At 30.0% G+C, this 21899-nt stretch overlaps 1 protein-coding gene across 2 annotated transcripts in view; it reads right to left on the reverse strand.

The window, feature by feature from the left end:
- The window catches only part of LOC129907585 (cytoplasmic protein NCK1), a 63281-nt gene that overhangs the window by 9229 nt on the left and 32153 nt on the right, over window positions 1-21899 (reverse strand). Inside the window, exons 2-3 of one of the 2 annotated variants that reach the window (XM_055983864.1) lie at window positions 2030-2680; window positions 1365-1569 (exon numbers count right to left, since the gene is read on the reverse strand). In XM_055983864.1, the coding sequence (XP_055839839.1) occupies window positions 1365-1569; window positions 2030-2462 (638 nt within the window). In that variant the 5' untranslated portion in view covers window positions 2463-2680. Of the gene's footprint in view, window positions 1-1364; window positions 1570-2029; window positions 2853-21899 lie in introns of both variants that reach the window. The other variant, XM_055983863.1, reaches the window with a different exon arrangement.

Below are 21899 nucleotides of genomic sequence, written 5' to 3' on the forward strand. Positions count from 1 at the left end.
CAAAATTTATTTAAAATCAAGAAAAATCAACAGAAAATAATTTTTAAAGCAAGAAATAAATGAATTAAAGGTGAAAAACCGTCAACATTGTTTTGGACCCAACAAAAATGCACAGGAAAGTAACAAGTTAATGGCAAATGAGCGAAAACTCTCCAATTTTTCGCTTGAGCTGGGAACTGAAAAACGTAAAGCAAAACGAAATTTTTAGTTCAAGATTTCGTTAACGAAATTTTTTTATGGAAAATTTTGTTTCGCATCAGCAGTGTACTAGGCTTCAACGAAGAAAGAACACGACTCATTTTTATTTCATATGTATAAAAACAAAACTAAAACTTAAAATATGTAAGTCAAAGCTATTTATTCATATTTTATAATAAAAAAAAAACTAAAAAAAAAATAAAAATAGGCACTGCTATTTATTCTTCATATAACAAAAATTATAAAAATAAATTATTCAAATAACAAAAATACTTATGTAGTTTCAAAACAACACAAAATAAATATTAAAGATAAGTATCAAAAACAACATACTAAAATTCACAGCTATACATGTTTTACAATTTTTTTTAACAAAAATAGACGTTTACATCGGGTTTTCATTCGAAGATTTTTGTGACGATTTAGTGTTGTTTACTTGTGACGATTTTTGTTTTGCATTTTGATTAATTTTTGGTAGTGAGTTTTATAAATATACAAGTGTGAGTTTGAATGTCATTTGAAATTAAACAAAGGTGAAGGTGTACGAAGAAAAACAATCGATAGTTTTTTGACACTATCGATTTACGCGATAGTTTTTCACTATCGATACTATCGATAGACTATCGATGTTTAAGCAACCCTAGTATGGACCTTGAAAAGCTTTATTCGTCTAACATATTTTCTTGAGAATTTTCAAGAGCTTGAAATTATTCGAATATTGTTTATACTTAACCAGATAAACCTAAATCTTATGACAAAGTATTTCATTTTGATTGTGTTTTCTCTTAAAATAAATGATTATTTATATAGCTTTTAAAGAAGTCACCTTAACGTGACCACTTCTTTTAAGATAAAGGAAAGGGTAAACTTGCAAATTAGGGTATATGTCTATTTAGAAAAGGGTCTACCTACGTAACTTATTCTAATATGTATAGGGTGGATCTAAGTGTGTTAACATAACCAAAAAATAAATAAAATCATAATAAAGCAAGCAACTGAAAATTTAAATAAACTAAAATGAAAAAAATAATACACACAAAAATTAAATGAAATCGGATCAATATTATCTACAAGGTCTACATTAAAATTAAATAGTTTGTTTTTTGATTAAGATATATACAATATGATGTTTAATATGAATTTTTGTTTAACTCATTTTTACTCACCTATCAAATAGCGATGGTTTTTCCTTTTTCACATAATTACTAGGGACATAGCCAGATTGATTTCTATTATTTTGCACCCGCCACCAATGTTTGGAATCATCCAATAGCAGGTAGCGTTCATTTTTCCTTAAGTCTAATTCTTGTGCTCCTTGAGCTCCATAATCGTATTTGGCTACTACGTAGCAAACGTCTTCCTGTGATTTTCCTGCGAATTGAAAAAAAAAACCGGGTCATTTTTGATTTGAACTTATTTTTGTATATTTCATTTTTTGAGCTTTTTTGTTTGTCATAAGTTTACGCTAAGCAAATAATCCACATTACGAGTATCAAAAAACAACAAAAATCCACATACGATCCACATCACATCAAATATTGTGGATTGTATATATGAATTGTGCTTGTGACCAGAAAAACCATGGAATTCTTCGAGCTTAATTACTGCCTCATGTGAATTGAAATGTTTAACGTTTTAACCAATGACAAAACAAAGCTTTTAGTTAGATGAGGTGGGATGCATGCAAGGATGACATGTTGGACCCAATTTGTTTTGTTTTCCTCATTTCTATTGGGACTACGTATGAGGGTTTTTTTGATTTTTGCATATTTTTTGTGTAGGTACATGTGAATGTGTTATGGAATTGATTGGAAGAAGAATGAAGAATTACCGTGTTTCATGTTGCCCGCCATCGATTGTGAACCACAGCCGAGGTTGCCACCACCAATGCAATCGCCTCCGTTCGAATTCGAATTTGTATTGCTGCTGAATGTGACACTTTTGTGCGTGCTACAATTGGACGCGGACGATAAGTTACGATGGTGATGCTGTTGCTGGTGATGGTGTGGTGCCGGAGAGCCGGGTGGCGGTGGCACTGGATAGTTTTGTTGCTGATACGCTGAGGGCTGATATTGTGTAGATGCTGGTGTAGATGCTTGAGAGTGCTGCTGTTGCTGATGCCATGAACCAGTTACACCAGCACCGCCACTTGGCAAATAGTGATTGCGATTTGTTAGCGCTGCTGGAACGTTTGAATTCGTTATTGCTGCTGTTGAGGAGGAATCGGGGATATTGCGTGCAAATCGTTGGGGATGCTCCAACATTCCAGCTATAGAAAAAGTTGGGGTTAGATTTTTTTTTGCTTTTTCTACTTTGGTGGTTGTTGCTTTTTTTTTGTATATGAAAAGCAGCTTCCGCCCTCTTGGAAAAGTACACTGTACTTTTTTTTTAGTTTTGTGGAATTTATTTTTTTCTCTTATTTTTTCAATCCTTTATTGTTGTTGTTGTAAAATCCCTATTGGATAGCATTCATGGCCGATTGCTGCGAGACAAGAGTAAATAATTGTTATGTTGATTAAAACTTTGCCTCTGGATTTGATGTGCTTAGGTTTCAATAAAAGTGGTCGACGACGATGATGCAGATGCAAATGATGATGATGATGATGATGTTGATGATGTGAAGACTTGCATATACAATCCATGGAAAATCATTTCTAAAAGAGAATTCAAGAGAGGAGAAAAGAAAAAACAAAAATTCAAAAATAAAATAAAAGCCAAATAAAATAAAGCACAACATCGAGATAGCGCAATTGTTTCGCAACAAAAACCAAAAAAAAAAAAAAGAAAACTTAAATTGTTTAGAATAAAGCCTTGTTTTTTTTATTTTCAAGGAAAATAAAACAAAAGTTTATATTGTTGTGAGCCTGACTCTTTTTATGGAAGTTTTTTTTTATTTTTTTTTGCAATGTTGCTGTTGTATTTAAAGTAAAATGTATGTTTATATATGTTTAATTCATAAAATTAAGAGAAAAAAAAATAGAAATGTTGTTTTACTTTTTTTTTTGTAATGTATTCACTTGGCGCAAAATTATGTCAAGAGGGCAAGAGAAAATTGTATTTTTTTTATTTTTTTTGGTTAGTGTTTTTGTAGGGTAGAATTTTTATAGTTTTTGCATCTCAAGTGCTGTTGAAAGTTCTTTAATATTGAAATTTAGTATAAAATGAGATAATGGTTGATGACTCTTTAAGTTTAACATAGTTTTTGAAAGACCTAGGGGAAAATTGATTTGGAAAATTTCATTCATTTACACACACACAATGTCACTCTTAATATTCCGAGAAAAAAAGTTCAGACATGAAATACAATGCAATTATAAACTAATTAAAAATCAATTCAACAGTTTATAACTAGTTTGCAGCCGAATCGCAACATCCTTATAAAGTTTTTTGCTACTTCTGTTCTTTAAATCTTTAAAGAAATCCTTAAAAACGCGCATTTTCAAGCACATAGTGGCCTAACCCCTTAATATGTTTCGATTAAAAAAACAAATTAAATTGAAACAAATTTGTTCTCAAATGAAAAACGGAAAAAATATTCCGTTCAATTACTTTCTAAATTACTTTAGTAAATTTTTAGTAAATTCTGCTCCAAGTTAAATTTATAGAAACTTCCATTTATTGCCGGTATGCAATAAAATAGAAACATAAAGGATTGCTTTTACAAAAACATTAATGTCACTTTGATTTTTTATAAGCAAATTAATCACAAGAAAATTATTAGAAATTAAAGCATTCAAGTCTTTCTGTGTGAATTTTCTTTCTTACAGGTAAAATGTTGAACGAGCTGTTATGACACTCATTTAAAAGATCAGAAAATGATCATACAAAAATCAATTAGGCAGTTAATTTCTTTAAGTTTTTCTATAGAAAAATAAATATTACGCATACGCCATAGTGTCCGAAAATTCTTTAGGTTTTTTCATTTAAATGACTTCAAACACCTAAAATCGCTTTAAAAAAAAAACTCATCATATTTTAAAAAAACCCTTTTGAATTTTAATTTTTATAACACTATCCCAAAAAAAAATAAAGAAACACAAAAAAAAATTGTGATTTGTGATTTTTGATAAGCCGTATCTCAGTGATAAATGATCGTATAATGATAAAATAAATAAATGTGAAAGGTACATTCTTTTTTTTTAATTTTCATATTTCAGTTAGTAATCGCGCAATCATTAAAAATATCCCAAAACCAAAATTTTCAAAAGTGATCTATTTTTATTTTCCTTCACAAGTGAATGGGAAAATTGTCCATTTAGTCGAAATCGCACTTTGTGGCATTTAGTTTATTTAACTTGAAAACCCATTCCATATTCTGACGATAACTAATTTAGTTATTTTTTTTTTTTCTTCAGAATTATGTATGATATTATTTCAATTTTCTTAAGACTACAAAACTAAACGCAAAACCCTTAATAAATCCTTTTTTAAAACAAAAGAAAATATACCTATGTAGCTTCACGTATAGCTTTGTCAACACCTTAAGTATAAATTTTATCTTTAATTTCCAGACTCATGTGTTGCATTTTATAGGAGCCTCCTGCACCAACATAAATACCACGAAACAAAATATAGTTTTAAGGAATTCAATGGTTCACCAACTTTATACACCAAATTATTTTATATGAAGAAATCCACTACAAACTGTATGTTGGTTTTTGAAATAACTTAGAGACTAATTGTGCAAACTTTAATTAGCTTCTCTTGAATGTGTGTATGCGAGTGCTTTTTAGTTTTCATTTTCAGCTCATTTAATTTGCTCTTTCATCTGTGTTGTATAAACTTTTCAAAAACTTAAAAACTATCACAAACACACATCAAAAACACTTCTTCTGCAGAACCCAACTCATATTTTCCTATGAAAATAAACAAAACAAAAAAAAAAAATGTAATTCAACAACTTTAGTTAAAAAATTTTCAAGTGACTTTGCAGTTTCTCCTAAAAAGAAGGATTCCATCCACAAAGTTGTGCTTTCAAAAGTTTCTCTCATAATTTTCTTCAACATTATTTAATTATACAAAGATGCAAAGATAACACAAATGAAGAAGAAAACGTCAACGACGACTAAGTAAGTTCTTCCATCGAATGTCATGTCATATTCATTAGGTATTTTAAATGAAATTCAAAAATATTCCTGCTGACTGTCACCAAATACCCGAGTTGAGGGTTTGGGGAATCCCTTTGGCGCCTGGTAAGCTTAGATTTTTCCCAAACCATCACAAACAGACCAAAAAGTGAAGAAGGAGTAGAAAAAAAAATCAATTTTCCTTCTTCGGATTTCAGTTTTTCCATACACATTTGCATCCATCCATGCATGTTACTGTAAAGCAGAGGAGCGAGTGAAAATGTATTTAAAATTCTTGGCTCGGTTGCAAGAATTTTCCAACGTTTTCAATACACCCTGAGATCCATCCAAAGTGTTATTCTATGGGTTTTTATTTTTCTGTCTTCTTTATATTTTTTGTTTGTTCCCGAGTCTTCTCTTGGAGTTCAGTGTCAAAAAGATTAGTATGGCTATGTAAGATAATGCCAAGTAGCGCCAGCGAAGCATGCAACCTCTGGATGATGGTGGTGGAGTAAAGTGGGAGGTAAATATGGTGTGTGGATTCCAAGTTCTTTAATTTTAGAAATTCCACCACACACTTTCTCTCTCTTGAGTCTTGTGCATTTTGTCGATTTACTATCGGTTCTCTGGCATTTGGCAGCTATAAAGCTAGAAAAACATGACACCAAACCGAATAGACCCCCTCCTTCGTTTTTGTTTTTCTTTCATGCTTGTATAGTTTCAATGTTTCAAGCATTGTTTTTTTTTTTTTTATTTTTTTTTAAAGAAAAAATGAGTGATTGATGAGTGGACACACCGGTGAAACTATCTTTTGATGTGACATTTCAATTTATTGCGTTAATAACAAACGGCTCAGTGATTTTATGATTTAGAAATTTAAGAAATAAAGAGAAAAAAATATTAGGTATGATAATTATTTTATAAAATTGTTTAGGTATCTAATAATATTTTGTCTGACATGGGATTCAAATAAGACAAGCAAGACGGAAGAAACATTAATATTTTAAAAGGGTGTGAAAAACTAGAAAAAGGTTAGGTCACGGTCATAACAAATTAAGTTCCTTACATGCCTTACGTGACTGAACCTATTTTTTTGCTTTAAAATTATGACATTTGGTTTGTTAAATGAGACAAAAAGGTAAGATCGCTTAAACAAGGTACCAGTCAGCGTTACAGCTAAGCGCTATTTGGGTCTAAGCGACGACTTTTTATAAAAAGCGACCTTTTCAGCATTTCATAAAAGCGACTTTTTTTCTACTCCAAAAAAGAAGTTGTATGAACTCTGAGCTCAAACACTTCAATGGAATTTGGAACAATTACTCAGTTAACTTGTATTCATAAAATTGTTGAGAAAAAGAAAAATAAGAATATAATGTTAATGTCATTTTAAAAATCGTTCAGCAACATTATTAAGTTGAATAACGTTTGTGGCAGAAACCGAAAACTTCCAAATGGAGTTAATTGTGAAATTATTTCTAACTTTTACTATTTTTTAAGAAAGCAAAATACAGCGTATTTAAGAAAATAAGTTAAACACGGTATGGGTAACTTCTAACTTCGCTTTCATTTTTGGAAACACTATTAGGTACATATAAGTGACCGCACAAGTTGTGAATATTTTAAACTAGCATTTGAATAAAACTGTTTTGATTCTTGTTTATTTTCGTTTGTCTTTAAAAATCCTGGCATTTATACTTTAAGTGGGTAGTTTACTGGCATGTTTGACTAGCCGTGTTTTAAAGACAATCGCTAACGTAGGTTTAAAAGCATTTTATACTGTTGGAAACTACAAACGACTGTTTCATTTAATATTAGTAATTGTTTGTTGTTGAAGGTTAAATAAATTATAAGTAAATTTGTCAGAAAAAATTTACTCTGCACCCCCATAATAAAGTATAATACTTTTGTTTATTGCTAGCAATCGATTGTTGTTATTGACCTGTAGCAGTTGTAAACACTTGACACAAAATAACTTTGCTTTAAATTACTTTGAATTAACTTAGCAACATTTTGTTTTTTTCTATGGGCACGTTCAGGAAATATTAGGGACTAGATATTTAGACAACGTCATTTTCTGAATGGAAATTTGAGTAAATTGACTAAATTAGTTTGGATATAATGTTATTGTCAAATTTCGAAATTTAATTAAGACCGCATGGGGCAACACCGAATTTAACTTTACTTTATTAAATTAATAATATTAATTGTAACCGATAATGCACTTTTAACTCGTTTTTCACACACAAAAATTCAATTTTGCTAAAGAAATTCTGTAATTACAAACAATCAGCTGTCATGTTGCCAAAAAAAACTTTTCTAAATTTTTAGGTAAAATTTTTTAATATTTTGAAAATTTACTATTCAAAATTCTAAACTCAAATAAAAAACATTTTTTTTTAAATAAATAAAATATAATTTTAAATTGAAAATGATTTGTTTGGCTATTATTTATTATCATTGTGTGTTGTTATTTAACTATACAACCTCATACCCCATCAAAATTTTAATAAAAAAAAATTCACATTTATGTACTTATAAATGCGGCTTATGTTAAAGAAAAAAATATTTTGAGTTAATAATAGCTGTGTTTTATTTTTCTCGTGATCCGGATCAGATCATTTATTTATTTGCGAAACAATAGCAAAACAAAATCCTGCTTTTGTTGTAAGGCTAATAAAAAAACAATGATCTGATCCGGATCACGAGGAAAATAAAACACAGCTAATAATAATATTAACTCGTGTTCTTGGGGGTCTTTATAAATTCGAAAAATGAAGACCTTTTTAAGTTTCTAAACTTATTATTTGTTGTTGTTGGTAAAAACCTTGTTTCAAGAGAAAAGACAGTTGAGCGACTTTTTTTAATTTTTCTGATTTCCGAAATTTTGAAAGCGACTATTTTAGCGACCTTTCAAAAATTTTTAACGGTGACTCTGGTACCAGTTAAACTTTGAATTCGTTTCAATTTAACATTGTATGTCCTTTTTTTATACTAAGCCCCAACACAAAAAACTTGTTAGTTTTTGTATCACATAGTTCAGAAATGTGTCAAAGCTAAAGAAACACTACACTATTTATTTATTTATTTTTTTTTTGACTGAAAACTTCTATTTTGTTTACTTTTTCGCTTTGTAAAAACTCTGTTTTATTTAATTCAAATTGTAATATCATTCTTTTTAAGTCCAACTTTGAAAACTTTTATACTCTAATGAAAAGTAAAAAAAAAAAAAAAAAAACTAATCGGAATCTAAAATTAGATCTGTTTCTGAAAGCATATGGGAATGCACAATATTTTTTTTCTTTTCATTTTTTCTGATAAATGCCGCTTTAATAACTAAGTGTTTTTTTATTCCCCATTGCAAAGTCACTCCTCAATAATAAAATTGTACACAAGTTTCTATTTTCATCTTGTGGGACCTTCTATAGAATAATCCCACTCTCATTAAAACACCCAGCTAAACTTTGTTAAGAGTTTATAATTGTATTTTTTCCTAGAAGATATTATACGTATTTATTTATTTTTATTATTTTTTATTTTTTTGTTAGAAAGTGATGAGTTAAACTAATTCTTAGAATTGACATTTATTTGACAAAAGCTAGAACACATAAATGATGATGGACTTGACATTTATGTTTTTTTATTTAGCATTTAAACTTGTTCAACCTGCTTTTAAAAATAAAATAAAGTAGCATGATACACATATTGCAAATAATTTCCGAGTTATTTTGTTTTTAATTTTTAAGGTCAATAACCTCAGAAATTTCATTTGTGTTGGGCAATATATTATACTCATCTAAACAATGCAGTAATTAAATTTGGTTTGTTTAGGTTGTGTTGTTGGTTGTGTTTGTCAAAGTTGCTTATTTTAATAACAATTTTTAGTTTTTAAGATTTTACGGGACTATTTGAAAAAAAAAAGAAAAATGATTTTCTTTAGATAAAAATTTCGAGAAAACATAACTAAAATATGACTTTTTCTCAAAAAAAAATATTTAAAAGACAAACAAAAACTAATCAAAACCTTAAACGACATTTTATCGTCACGGGTGGGACACTTGTACAATTAATTTATGGTTTCGCTTTCAAACTGGAATCTATATCAAATAGTAGAAATCGTTAATTAAAGAAGCTCAGTAAAGAAAAATATGATGTCAAATTCAATTATTTTTCCAAGTAGACGGGTTTTTTTTACAATCACGGGTGGGACAAAAAAAATTATTTTCACAAAATCATTGCTTATTTATTTGAAATTGGAAATCCTTGATGTTTCTAACACAAATCATTCGAAGCCTCTATAACAAGAACGTCATTAATGCCACGGGTCGGACAACATTTGAATATAACTTAAAATTTGTATTAAAAAAATGTTTTTTTTTTTTGCGCAATTTTTATTGATTTGGGATTTAAACATAACTCACAATTTAGGTATGTAGTAACTTTTCATAGCGTTAAAAAAATTCTATAAAAAGTAATTTATGGCTATGTAAAATTTAAACCATTTCAAAAGCATAATATTGAATTAGGCAATATTTCCCATTAAATTTAAACAAAGTCTAAAACTCAAATGAAGTTTACAAATAAATCAAAATATTGCATTTTCATGTCAAGGAAAAGTGAAAATTTCACTTAAAAAAAAATTTTTCTCATGTAGTAACATTATTGGCAAAGAAAAATAAAAGAAAAGCTTAAATTTTTTCTCTCCGCATATAAAGACCGGAAAACTTGAAAGAAATGCTAATGTTAACGTATATTATATAATGCCAATGAAAAATTTACCTCCCAGTCTTTGTATAGAGATACTCTGTTTTAGAGATAGATACATCGTCTCAAGGCGAACAAATTATCACAAACTTTAAATATTTTACCAGCCATTAGAGTCATAAATTATTTCTCAAAGCATCTATTGTGCGTTTGTGAGAAGAGACCTCATTTTCTTTATAACTCTTCTGGTTGGGTGTAATTTTTTTTTTTTTTATTATTTCAAACATTTTATAGCATTTTCATGTTTTTCAAGGAAATGAATGGCACTTTTTCATTTATTCAACCGCACATAAATTGCTCCTCCCCCCTCCCCTGCTCAACATACTTTTGGTCTTTTTTTTTCATCATTTCTGGCACTGGCACTGGCATCATACAAAAAATATATGTATGAATGTATATAATATACTCGTACTTTTCCATGCGTTGGAGTTGCTCTCGTTTGCCACTTAAAAAAGAAGAAAAATAAAATTAAAAAAAAAAACTGAATCAGGTCACCATATGTCATTAGGGTTTTTGCCATCTTTAAAGCAACTATGCTAGTCATTCGACCTCCTCAATGCTATATATGCGAATGTTTATACACACCACACTTACACAGTGGGGTTCACTTGGTTATTTATTTTAGATTTTTTTTTTTTCATTTCTTCTACGAAAACCGCAAAATCTAATAAAACTCAGTTACATATTTTCTTAGAAAAACCAATGTTTAAAATCGATATTGAAATTAAGTATTGAAAATATAAACAAACAAAAATTGTATTTTTAAAATTCAGTAGGTGTATTCATGCAACGGTATAAACTCTGGGGAAACCTGGTAAAATGGTAAATATTGTAAACAAACAGGTCTAACCCATATACAATTTTGACAGATTTACCACTTAGACAGGTTTACTACCGTTTCATGAATAACCCTAGTATTTCTTTAATACAATTTATCTATTTTTTTTAGCTGAACAGTTATTTTCAATAAAGTAAGTGAACAGCACCAAAAACTAACAACTTTCTATAATGGATGCATTCATTTGAAACGTCACTCACTAGATTTGACATTGCAAGGAATATTTTCGGCGAAATGTATTAGCTAGGTGTTTTCTTCTTTTTTTTTTTCTTTCAAAAAATAAATTCGTTCAAATTCAACGAAATAGCATATAATGACAGTAAAGTTCACAAACAGAACTAAAAAAAAAAAAAATCATGCGTGCAATTCACACGTGGTAGAAGTGAAACCTTAAAAAATCATTTTTCTTGCAAAAAAAAAAAAAAATAGAAAAAATCTACCTATTTTTATTCAATCACCTTCAAATCCATGTTTTTTATATGACAGCCTATATAAATTTTAATTAATTTCTCCTTTTGTGACCTATAGCCCACGGAAAAAGTAATATGTATATATAAATTTTATATTATCTTATTGTCTAAGCTCAAAATATATATATCGATCAGGACTATGAGACATCTACAAAAAGAGCTAGAATTTTTTGAACTCGATAAATTTCCATAAAAAAAAAAGCGAAAAAACACGTATTTTTACCTTCTCACGCTATTAAATGCATTTTTTACCTAACAACCTATAAAAATTTGTACACCATCTGAAAGCTTATTGTCTTAGCTCAAAATATATATACCGATCAAGTCTATGAGACATCTACAAAGAGAGGTAGAATTTTTTAAACTAGATGAAATTTCATCAAAAAAGCAAAAAAACATTTATTTTTATGTTCTCATGCTATTATAAATCAATTTTTTTGTTTGACAACCTATACAAAATTTTATACCATGTGAAAGTTTATTGTTTCACCTTGTATAATGATGCCTAAATCTTATTTCAAAGATGTCTACAAGAGAAGTTAGAATTTTTTAAAGTCAACCATGTCGAATTTCCAGACTGAGATCGCCAACAGATCTCCACAGGTGTTTTGAGGTATTTTTAAATTTAAGATTGTGTAACTTGTAGAGCACGTAACGTTATGTGTGATATATCAAATAGAAGGTTATGTTATCAGCATGCGTATTAAAGTTAAATCAAATTTGTATGTGCACTAGATCAAAAGATATAACGTGTGTTGGAAAAGAACATCTTTTTACCGTTATCTCCGAATTTTGAATATGAAATTAATTGAAATTTTGTACAATTATAATTTATTTAATTATACCTATTTACAGTACAAAATTCATTCATCTATCTATTAAAACAAAAAACTTATAACAAGTTGAAATCGTGTCGCGTTTTCGTTTCATCTTGTTTCAAATCACTACGATACTAAAGAAGTTTTCATTCAAAAATCTTCCTTATTAATCATTTACCTTAAGTTGTTAAACAAAATAAAATGCACGACTGGGTCGCACGAACTTGCTCTTGGAGTTAAAATTGCTTAAATTTTTAAGACTTTTTATATAGAAATTTGGAAAAAAAAAAATTCGTTTAAAAAAAAAATAAAATAAAATCTGAAATTGAATTGCCCTCCAAAACAAGTATGCATATATTAACGTGTATTTTTAGAAAAAAAATTTTCAAAATCGTTAGAGCCGTTTTTTAAAAAAACAATTTTTTATAAATAATTTTTTGGAAAAAAAGTTTGAAAATAATATTGGTATGCCATTTTGTAGAAATCAGTAATCAACATCTAAAAACAAAATTTCAAAAAAATTCAATGTCCCGTTTTCGAAAATTTGATTTTTCAAAAAAAATTTTTTTTTAAAAATCCAAAAATTATTTTTTTCAAAATTTTATTTTTGGCTTATACTTAAATTATATAAATGCTTCTTCACAAAAAGTTTCGTTGAAATCGAATAAGCAGTTTCTGAAATAATCGGTTCTATGGCAGGTACCGTTAATAATGATTTTCCAAAAAAAATTTTTTCATTAGAAGATAGACCTTAGCTTAAAACTAACATTTGAATTTTTTAAACAAAATCGTTGGAGCCGTTTTCGAGATATTTCAATTTTACTAAAATCGGTATATGACAAGTACCGTTATTATTGGTCCAAAAAAATTAATTCCAAAAACCCCTCTAGAGAGTCGCCAAATAACGCTACATACCAAGTTTGACATCAATCGGTCCATCCGTTTAGGCTGTAGTTCCTTATACAGACAGACAGACAGACTGACAGACTGACAGACTGACAGACTGACAGACTGACAGACTGACAGACTGACAGACTGACAGACTGACAGACTGACAGACTGACAGACTGACAGACTGACAGACTGACAGACTGACAGACTGACAGACTGACAGACTGACAGACAGACAGACAGACGGACTTCCGGGACCCACTTTTTTGGCATTGTCTACCATCGTAATGTCATGGAAAAATGTTATCTCAACTTTTTTTTTTGTACGAATGCATAACTTGATATATAGTACCTATATCGCAAGTAAAAAGTAAACAAACAGTACAAAAAAAGTCTGTACACAATAATTTAGATCAATTTATATATTTACATTTAAGCTGTCAAACAAAATCATCTCCAATTAAGGTGGAAACAAATTAAATTGCGCGATTTCGTGCTGAAAACTTTGGGCGATGAACACACTTCACAGATTTATTTTATTGCGTAATTTGCATTGCAATAAAATTCAATTACTGGATTTTTTTTGTCTTCTTTTTTTTCAAAAGTGCATCTAACCATGTGAACCGCGCTGTATGTACTCGATACATGTACGAGTTGGTATGCGTTTTTTTTTTTTTTTGTATTTATTTTCTTTCTTTCTTTTGATATGAAACGGCTGACCCAGTAAATAAACTCAGGGGTGGGTGAACCTTTAAGCTAAAACTTATAAAAACTTAACATGTCCACCAAGGCGTATAATTAAAAAAAAAAAAAAGACAAAAATGTATGAGTACTGATGATGATGATGAAAAAGGGGAGAGGTACATTTATATACAAATTTTCACAAATTGCATCCTGCGGGCGAAATGAAAATAAAAATGGGAGAGATTTGCTTTTCCTCTTTTTAATTGGCAGGGGCAAACATAACCAACCAATAAAAAAAAACTTCTCCTCTCGGGTCGGGTGGTAGACCTAAATATAAAATATAATTATCCCATTCTATGGGGAGTCGGGGCAAAACGGTGGCAATGGCGGTGATGGTGCGGTGCAGCATCATTTTTGATGTGATGACAAAATTCTACCTCGGGGCAAACGGGCGGGCGTTCGCCTCGCCTGCTGAGTAGCGCCTGCCACCGCCGTGTTTTGCTCGTGTGTAATTACCCCTTAATCCTGTTGAGATTACCTCCACTCATGTCGGCGAAATTGTCATCAAAAACCATGCAGACGACCGAAGCAAGGCGAACGAAATGTGTATTGGGGCATATAAAACAAAAAAACTTTGTTGACATTTGCCATGACGATGTGACGACGACACGATGACAAACTGAAGAAAAAGAGTCATAATCAAACAAAATTAAATAAACGAACAGGGAAAGCTATGAGTGATGCTGTCCCCCGGTTTGAGTGATGGACGAAGTGTGGAGTTGGTGGGGAGGTGTCAAGGTGGAGAAGATTTTATTTAAAAAGTTGTAGATTTCAGCTTTCAGATGCATCTGTAGCAAGATTTTTGGGAGAAAATCGTCGTTTAGTTTCGGTTAGATATATTTTTTGTGTAGGTATGTTCGACTTTTTAGATGGACAGACAGAAATAGAAAATGCGAGTGGGTGCTTGATCACTTCAAAAAGAAATTAAATTTTTGTGGAGCATTAGATTTATGTTGTTTTTTTTTTTTCTTTCTTGTTGTTGTTGTTGTTGAGGGTACCTAAAATTTTGATTGCTTGTAGATTGAATCGTTCATTTGCTTCGGTTGAATTGGAACTAATCTGTATAAAGAGACGAGATGTCAATTGCAAGATTTGATATGATTGCATGATGCAAAAAAGCCACAAAATATATTTATGGAAAGTGCTGAACTGTAAAAACTTTAAATGGGGGACATGCTATTGAAGCATTTTACGAGTATGTACTATTTTTGTTATTAGAAAAAGGAAAACATAAAATGTTAACGATGCATAATTTTGTATACACTTTCGGAATTTTCACCCAGATTTATGTAGAAATAAATCATTAAAATTTGCTGATTACGGAATGCAAAATTTCTAAAGAACATAAAAGACTTCGATTCAAACAAATTTTATACTTTTCAATGTTTGAACCGTCTTTTACATTACACTGGTCAACAAAATTTAACTTTTTTTTTGCCACAAGAACCAAAATATACTTTTCTAGTATTTTTTGGTTTGCTGAATCCGAATCTGAAGTGAGAAAAATTTGATTGGCCTTCGTTTTTGAATTATTACCGTTAGAAAAAGTCAAAAAACCTAATTTTGGCTGTTTTCGAGGTTCTATTTTTATGTGGGGTAATTCATTATAAACAAATTTGTAACGGTTGTTATAAATTTTAAAATTTTCCCGATATCTCTTTTATTGCTCGAGATATCTTATTTTATTGCTCGAGATGTCTTAAGTTTCATTTAATAAGTCAAAGAGAAACTAAACTTAATCTAAAGTTTAAGTCACTGGTCACAGAATTTTTGCCACACGAAAACCAAAATATACTTTTCTGAAGGTTTTTGATTTGCTGAACTCAAATCCGCAATCGGAAAAATTCTATTAGCCTCCGTTCTTGAAATATAACCGTTATAAAAAAAAACCCTTTTTTGCATTTTATAACGGTAATATTTTAAGAACGAAGGCTAATAAAATTTTTCTGATTGTGGATTCGAGTTCAGCAACCCAAAAACCTTCAGAAAAGTATATTTTGGTTCTTGTGGCAAAAAAAGTTTAATTTGGTTGGTTGGTGTTGTTTCTGATTCAAAGACCACTATTTAAATTTTAAATATCCCGGGCAATAAAAGAGATATCGGAAAGATTTAAACATTTTTTGAAAGAATAAAACTAGCTCTTATAGGCACCGTTACAAATTTATTCACAATTAATTACTCTACATAAAAACATAACCTCGAAAACAGCCAAAATTACGTTTTTTGACATTTTCTAACGGTAATATTTCAAAAACGAAGGCCAATCAAATTTTTCTGACTTCAGATTCGGATTCAGCACCCTAAAAACTACTAGAAAAGTATATTTTGGTTCTTGTGGCAAAAACCTTGTCGACCAGTGTTATTTAATCTTGAAGGCTTTTTTAAACACATTTTTTTGAAATGACTCACAAAAAAAAAAAATGTGCACTTTAAGAAAGCACATTTTGTGTATATTTAGTTGCATTCTTAAATACATGAATTAAAACATCCTTACTCAACAATCATTATGTATTTTGAGTTAATTAATAGATGAAATCATAAAAATTGAATATAATATTAAGTTCTTTTTAGTTAAGTTGGATTTGGTCAATATAACAAATGGTGTAAAAAAAAAAAATATGAAATTACGAAAATTAGTGTATTTTCATTTTTGTAACATTTTACACAAGAAATTTAGTTTTCCAATAATAACGTCTTATAAATCGATGAACACCGGCTGCACGCACAAAAAAGTGTCTTGTTTTGCCCGAGCCTGAGCTTGCAAACGAGCGAGGAACAAGCGATAGATAGGATCGATAGACCCAAGCTTTGGCTTGTGGGTCACAAGAAGAGTGGAAGAGAGATAAATGTGTCACAAGTTGTGACACATTTATCTCTCTTCCACTCCATCGGCCGATGTGTCCGAGTGGAAGAGAGACAGCGTTAAAGTTATCACATAAAATTATCGTCCGTAAACCGACTTTACAGGCAACTTTTTTTCACTGATAATTTCAAGAAGTAACATATCACAAATCGTGTAAAAATAACATTTATGAAAGCTGTTTACAGTTTAGAAGATAGAAATAATTGCTTGCAACTAAAGTTACAAAACTGCGAGAATGAGTTTTTTTTACCAAGTAAGGGAATTTTGGTCTAGCTTTTGTTTTGACAATTTTGGAATTCTTAGTTTAAAAGTGGCGTAAGAAAAGTATTATGTAAGTTATGCCCGGTTAGAAATAAAAGTTACAAAATTAATCTAAGATTTGATTTTTTTCACTTCGACACAGACAAATAGATTTTTGTTTAAAGCTATGATTACACGGTCAACGAAATCGGTCAACGCGTTGACTCTCTGACGTCAAGAAAAAATCCATATTCTCTCTGCCATCTCACCGTAAACGTTCACAATGTCAATGCTTCAAAAACATTGACTATCACACGATTGACACTATTGCGTCAATATTGTCCTAAATTACGTTGACGCGCAGGTGTGTCAACGTGACGTTTACTTAGCAGTGTCAAAACTATGTTGATCACACTGTTTGACACAAAGCAAAAATTTAAATTTTCCAAAAATATTTTGAAAAAAAAAGCGGAGAAAATGAGATTTGAAAAAAGTTCTCATAGAAAAATTAAACAAAAATTAGTTTGACATGGTTGCATTGAAATGTAAAAATTTCGAGATATACGCAATGCACTTTTAAGATGAAAGTCTTAAATGATTGCTGATAAGATTGTTGAACGAATATAAATGTAAAATTACCAAAGTTTTGTCGAAAAATTAGAAAAAAAAATTAAAAAAGTTTCGACATTTAATTTAAAAAAAATCGAATAAAAATCAATATGGCCACCTTCAAACGCTTATAGCATAGGAACGCCGCACAGTGGGAAAAAAGTGGAAAAAACTCATTGGTGTGATAGCTGGATTTTTTTATATGTTGGAAGTTTTTCTTACAGTAATTATGTTGTAGAATCAGGATGTGAAAGCATTTCTTTCAAAAAAAATTTCTAGATTTAGAAATTTGTATTCAAAGTTGAAAAATTATGATAACTGATGTAAAAACGAGTATTTTTTAAATGGTATAAAATCAGTTAAATTTTGACTTTTCAAAAAATTTTTTTTTGTAAATATATTAAAAATAAACAGTTTAACAATATCAGTTACAAGTTTAGCAGAAAAAAAATTTTTCGATTTTTCATTTTAAGAATACTTATAATTTTCCGGAATTTTGAGTTCAAAAATTGTTTTAACTACTTCCTCTGTTTGCCTCTGTGGGCGGACTCATATCATATGATAGTGTTGAATATCAGCAACATTTGGCACCAAAAATCTCATCCTAGTTCGTCCTAATAAACTTTTTAGAGCAATTTGAAGCTAAGCAAATGTGAAAAACGTATTTTCTAAAAAAGCAGATTATAATAAAAAATGGAAAGATTTTTTTAAAAATCATATGTTTTAATATGTATTTTGATCCGATGAATTCAAATCTGACGTTAGTTTGAAAATACCTACATATTAAAAAAAAATCGAAAAATACATAAAAAATGGACCGTTTTCAACGTTTTGTGCAATTTATTTAAAATTTTCTGGGGTTTACGAATATTAGATTCACAGCCGTTTGCTGAATCGAAACCTAAGCATTTATGTTCTAAATAAACTCTTATGTGGTAGTTTACGCAGAGGAAAAAGTAGAGAATAGGAGCTTATGTTCAACTTAAATTATTTAAGTTTCGTTTCAGCAAATGGCCCTCAGAGCACAAAAAAACTAAAATAAAGATATGACTAAAATTAAAACCTACAAATTGTTTCTTAAATTTCTTCCTAAGTCTTAAACAATAATTAAGCTTGCAAGAAAATCTTATTTTGGTTCCCTTGCTTTTAATAATCTTGCCTGAAAATTTCATTAAAATCGGTTCAGTGGTTAAGGTTTTATTGAGTTTTTTCCAGTTCCCCATACAACGTGAATAACGGTTTCTATTAGAACTATTTTTCTTCTTTCAAGACCTGTTTAAATCTTTTCGATATCTTTTTTATTTCCCGAGATATCTTAAAATGTAGTAAGTGGGTTCGGCTTCATATATTTATAAAGGAGATAATGACGGTATAATTTATATGGTAGATATACCATGCCAAACAACTCAAGATATCTCAGGCAGTAAAAAAGATATCGAAAAGATTTAAACAGGTCTTGAAAGAAGGAAATGAGTTATTATATAAACCGTTACTAAATATGTTGAGACAATTTTACTTATATAAAAGAATAAGGTCCGAAATAGTCATGAAAAAACTTTTTTTGCATTTTCTAACGGTAATATTTCAAAAACAGGAGCTGATTAATTTTTTATGACTTCGGATTCGATTTCAAAACATTCAAAACCTTCAGAAAAGTATATTTTGGTTACTGCAAGTCACGTTTTCTTCGTTACATTTCATACAAAAGTACTAGTTTTCGACTTTTTTCACTTTAGTGGGCGGGGCAGTGGGCGGAAATTACTGGTGTTGATTTATCTTCTTATTTCCTATTATTCCTGAAAATTTCATCAAAAACGGTATAGTAGTTTAGATTTTACGGAGTTTTTTCCACTCTCCCATACAAGGTTCCCCACTGTGCGCCGCACCCAATGTTAATGGTTATGGTCTTAAAATGTAGTTTGGAATATACAAATGGTTTTTGGTTTTTTGCAAAAAAAAAAAATTTTTGCATCCAACATGGATGCAATGACCATACCGAAAAGTTTTTTTTTGTAAAAAAAATAACAAAAAGGTGAAATGAGAACCGCCCACCCTCCAAAACGGTACTCCATTCAAAAAATCGCCCTACATAATATTTTCCCCATCCAACTTTCATCACATTTATATACAAAAAACAATGTCAATCTGAAACGATGACACGCTATTAAATTCTGCCGCGTCAACGCTGGGACAGGGTCATTGCGATGACACCCAGTCCTAAAACCCTGTCAACACGTCCCAATGGCAATGACAGAAAGATTACACGGTCATCGAAAATAGTCAATGCGTTGACCCAAAAATGTGTGTCAACGCGAGTGTCATCGTACCCGTCAATGCAATGACAGCAGTTTTCGTTGACGATCACACGACGTGACACTCTTGGGACAGATTGTGACGTCATTTTTACGTCAGAGAGTCAGCGTTGACCCATTTCGTTGACCGTGTAATCATAGGTTAACTCCTCCTTACAACATTTAATAAATAAATCAATTTGTTTTCTTGTTTTTCTACCAAATGAGTTTCCGCTTTTTAAGACGACCTTTGAAATTAGACCTTTTTTAATAAAAAAAAAAAAAAAAAAAAACATTTTCTAATACATATTTCGATTTTATAACACAGTTTTTAAATAATTTTTGTATAAATTTCAAATGTTTTTGTATTAATTGAATGCAAAAAAAAATATGTATAAGAATTTTGAATTAAAAACTTATTCCTGAGAACCGAAATTATAACTTATTTTTGGTGAGAATTTAAATTTAATATTCGTCCTCCTTTTTTTGAAGTGAAAAATATTTAATTTAAACCAAACTGTATTAAACACGTAAAATTTCTGGTGTAAAGTTTCAGGGTTACCGTTACCTTGAAAAGTACAATTAAAAGTATTTTGTTCTTAGAAAATGAATTTACCATATTTACCCTTTTTCTGATAAAATTTTAAAATAAAACATCTCAATTTGTACTAATTTGAAAGCGCTTTCTACTTTTTTTATGTAACCCAAATTTCGTAAAAACTACCCCAAAATATTTAACAGTGTAGTTATGAACATCCTTGAGGCCAAAAGTACTATTTTTGCATATTATGGACTAACTTACTTTTCCTGAACACAACGTAGCTTATGAATCTGTTAAGTATAAGAAGTATTTTCACACTAGTAATGTCAATTTAATCTGTCTATGCAGCTAGACGACTAGCTTACGATATTTAAGTGGGTATGTCAAACTATCCTCAAAATGACACCTACTGATATGTTTCTATGTTAAAAGTGACTGTCATGACGTTTATAAATCCAACCCTTAAAAATATTAACTATACGACCATGTTTTTTGTTTTTTTTTTTTTTTTTTTTCAAGGAAGTAATGTCGTAGACATTTTAAGCTAATCAAATCCAATGCTATTTTACATCTTTTCTTGTCATAATATGAGCAAAAAAACACGTTAAAACAATAACTACAAAACTGCCAATCTTTTTTGTATTATGTCTTGCTAATAGCCAGCCATGCGACAACTTCTAGAAAAGAAAACTGTTTTTCAATGTCAATGTACACTTCACAAGTTTATAATCGTTTCTAAGAGGATTGCCATCCAGCCAGAAGAAGAAGAAGAAAAAGAAGACTCTCAATGTAAGAAAAATCAAAAACTGTGTACATGTTTAGAGTACACATGTTACATGAGCTCTTTAATATAAGTGGAAAAGCCTTCCACTTGCCCGTTATAACGACAGACAAGTAGTTAGACAATTAAAAAAAAAAAAAAAGAGCAAAAAAAAAAAAACTGTCAATGCCATTGACTCAATGAGTTTTTCCTTTCAATTCAAAACCCGAGCACACAACACAAAAGTGGTTGCAAAATAAATTCTTGAAAAAAAAAAAAAAAAAAACACCCAACATATAGGTAATTACAGCCTCACACGTCACATTACAACGTTTTATAAAAATAGTTTCCCCTGAGTGTGCTTTTGCAAGTTACCTTACGATTCCCTTCCCGTCCACAATTAGAGACTTTCGATCGATCATAAGAGTTGTAGCCTAGCTAAATAAAAATGAATGAATGAAAAATATATAACTTTCACTTGGCATGAAAACCGTGAGTTTTGCACATAGCGTGCCATCAAACTACGCTAATTACCACACTTTGATGGTTGTTATCATTAAAACGTCGATAAAATTTAAAAAAAAAACCGTCAACACGAAGTAAGAGTAATGACGGTGTAAAAGAGTCTTCTTCGTTTTTTTTTTTGCAAAAACATCCATAAACCAGCTGAATATAGATACTTTCTTATCTCTTTTTTTTTGCGTTTTCATTGAGGTACTATTAACCGAAAACAATTAAAAATTAATCGCTATGACATATTTTATATGCGTTAATTATTGCCTGATGACAGCGCACCATATGGAGACGGG

The sequence above is a fragment of the Episyrphus balteatus genome, chromosome 1, assembly GCF_945859705.1.
Source record: "Episyrphus balteatus chromosome 1, idEpiBalt1.1, whole genome shotgun sequence".
NCBI classification, from domain to species: Eukaryota; Metazoa; Arthropoda; class Insecta; order Diptera; family Syrphidae; genus Episyrphus; species Episyrphus balteatus.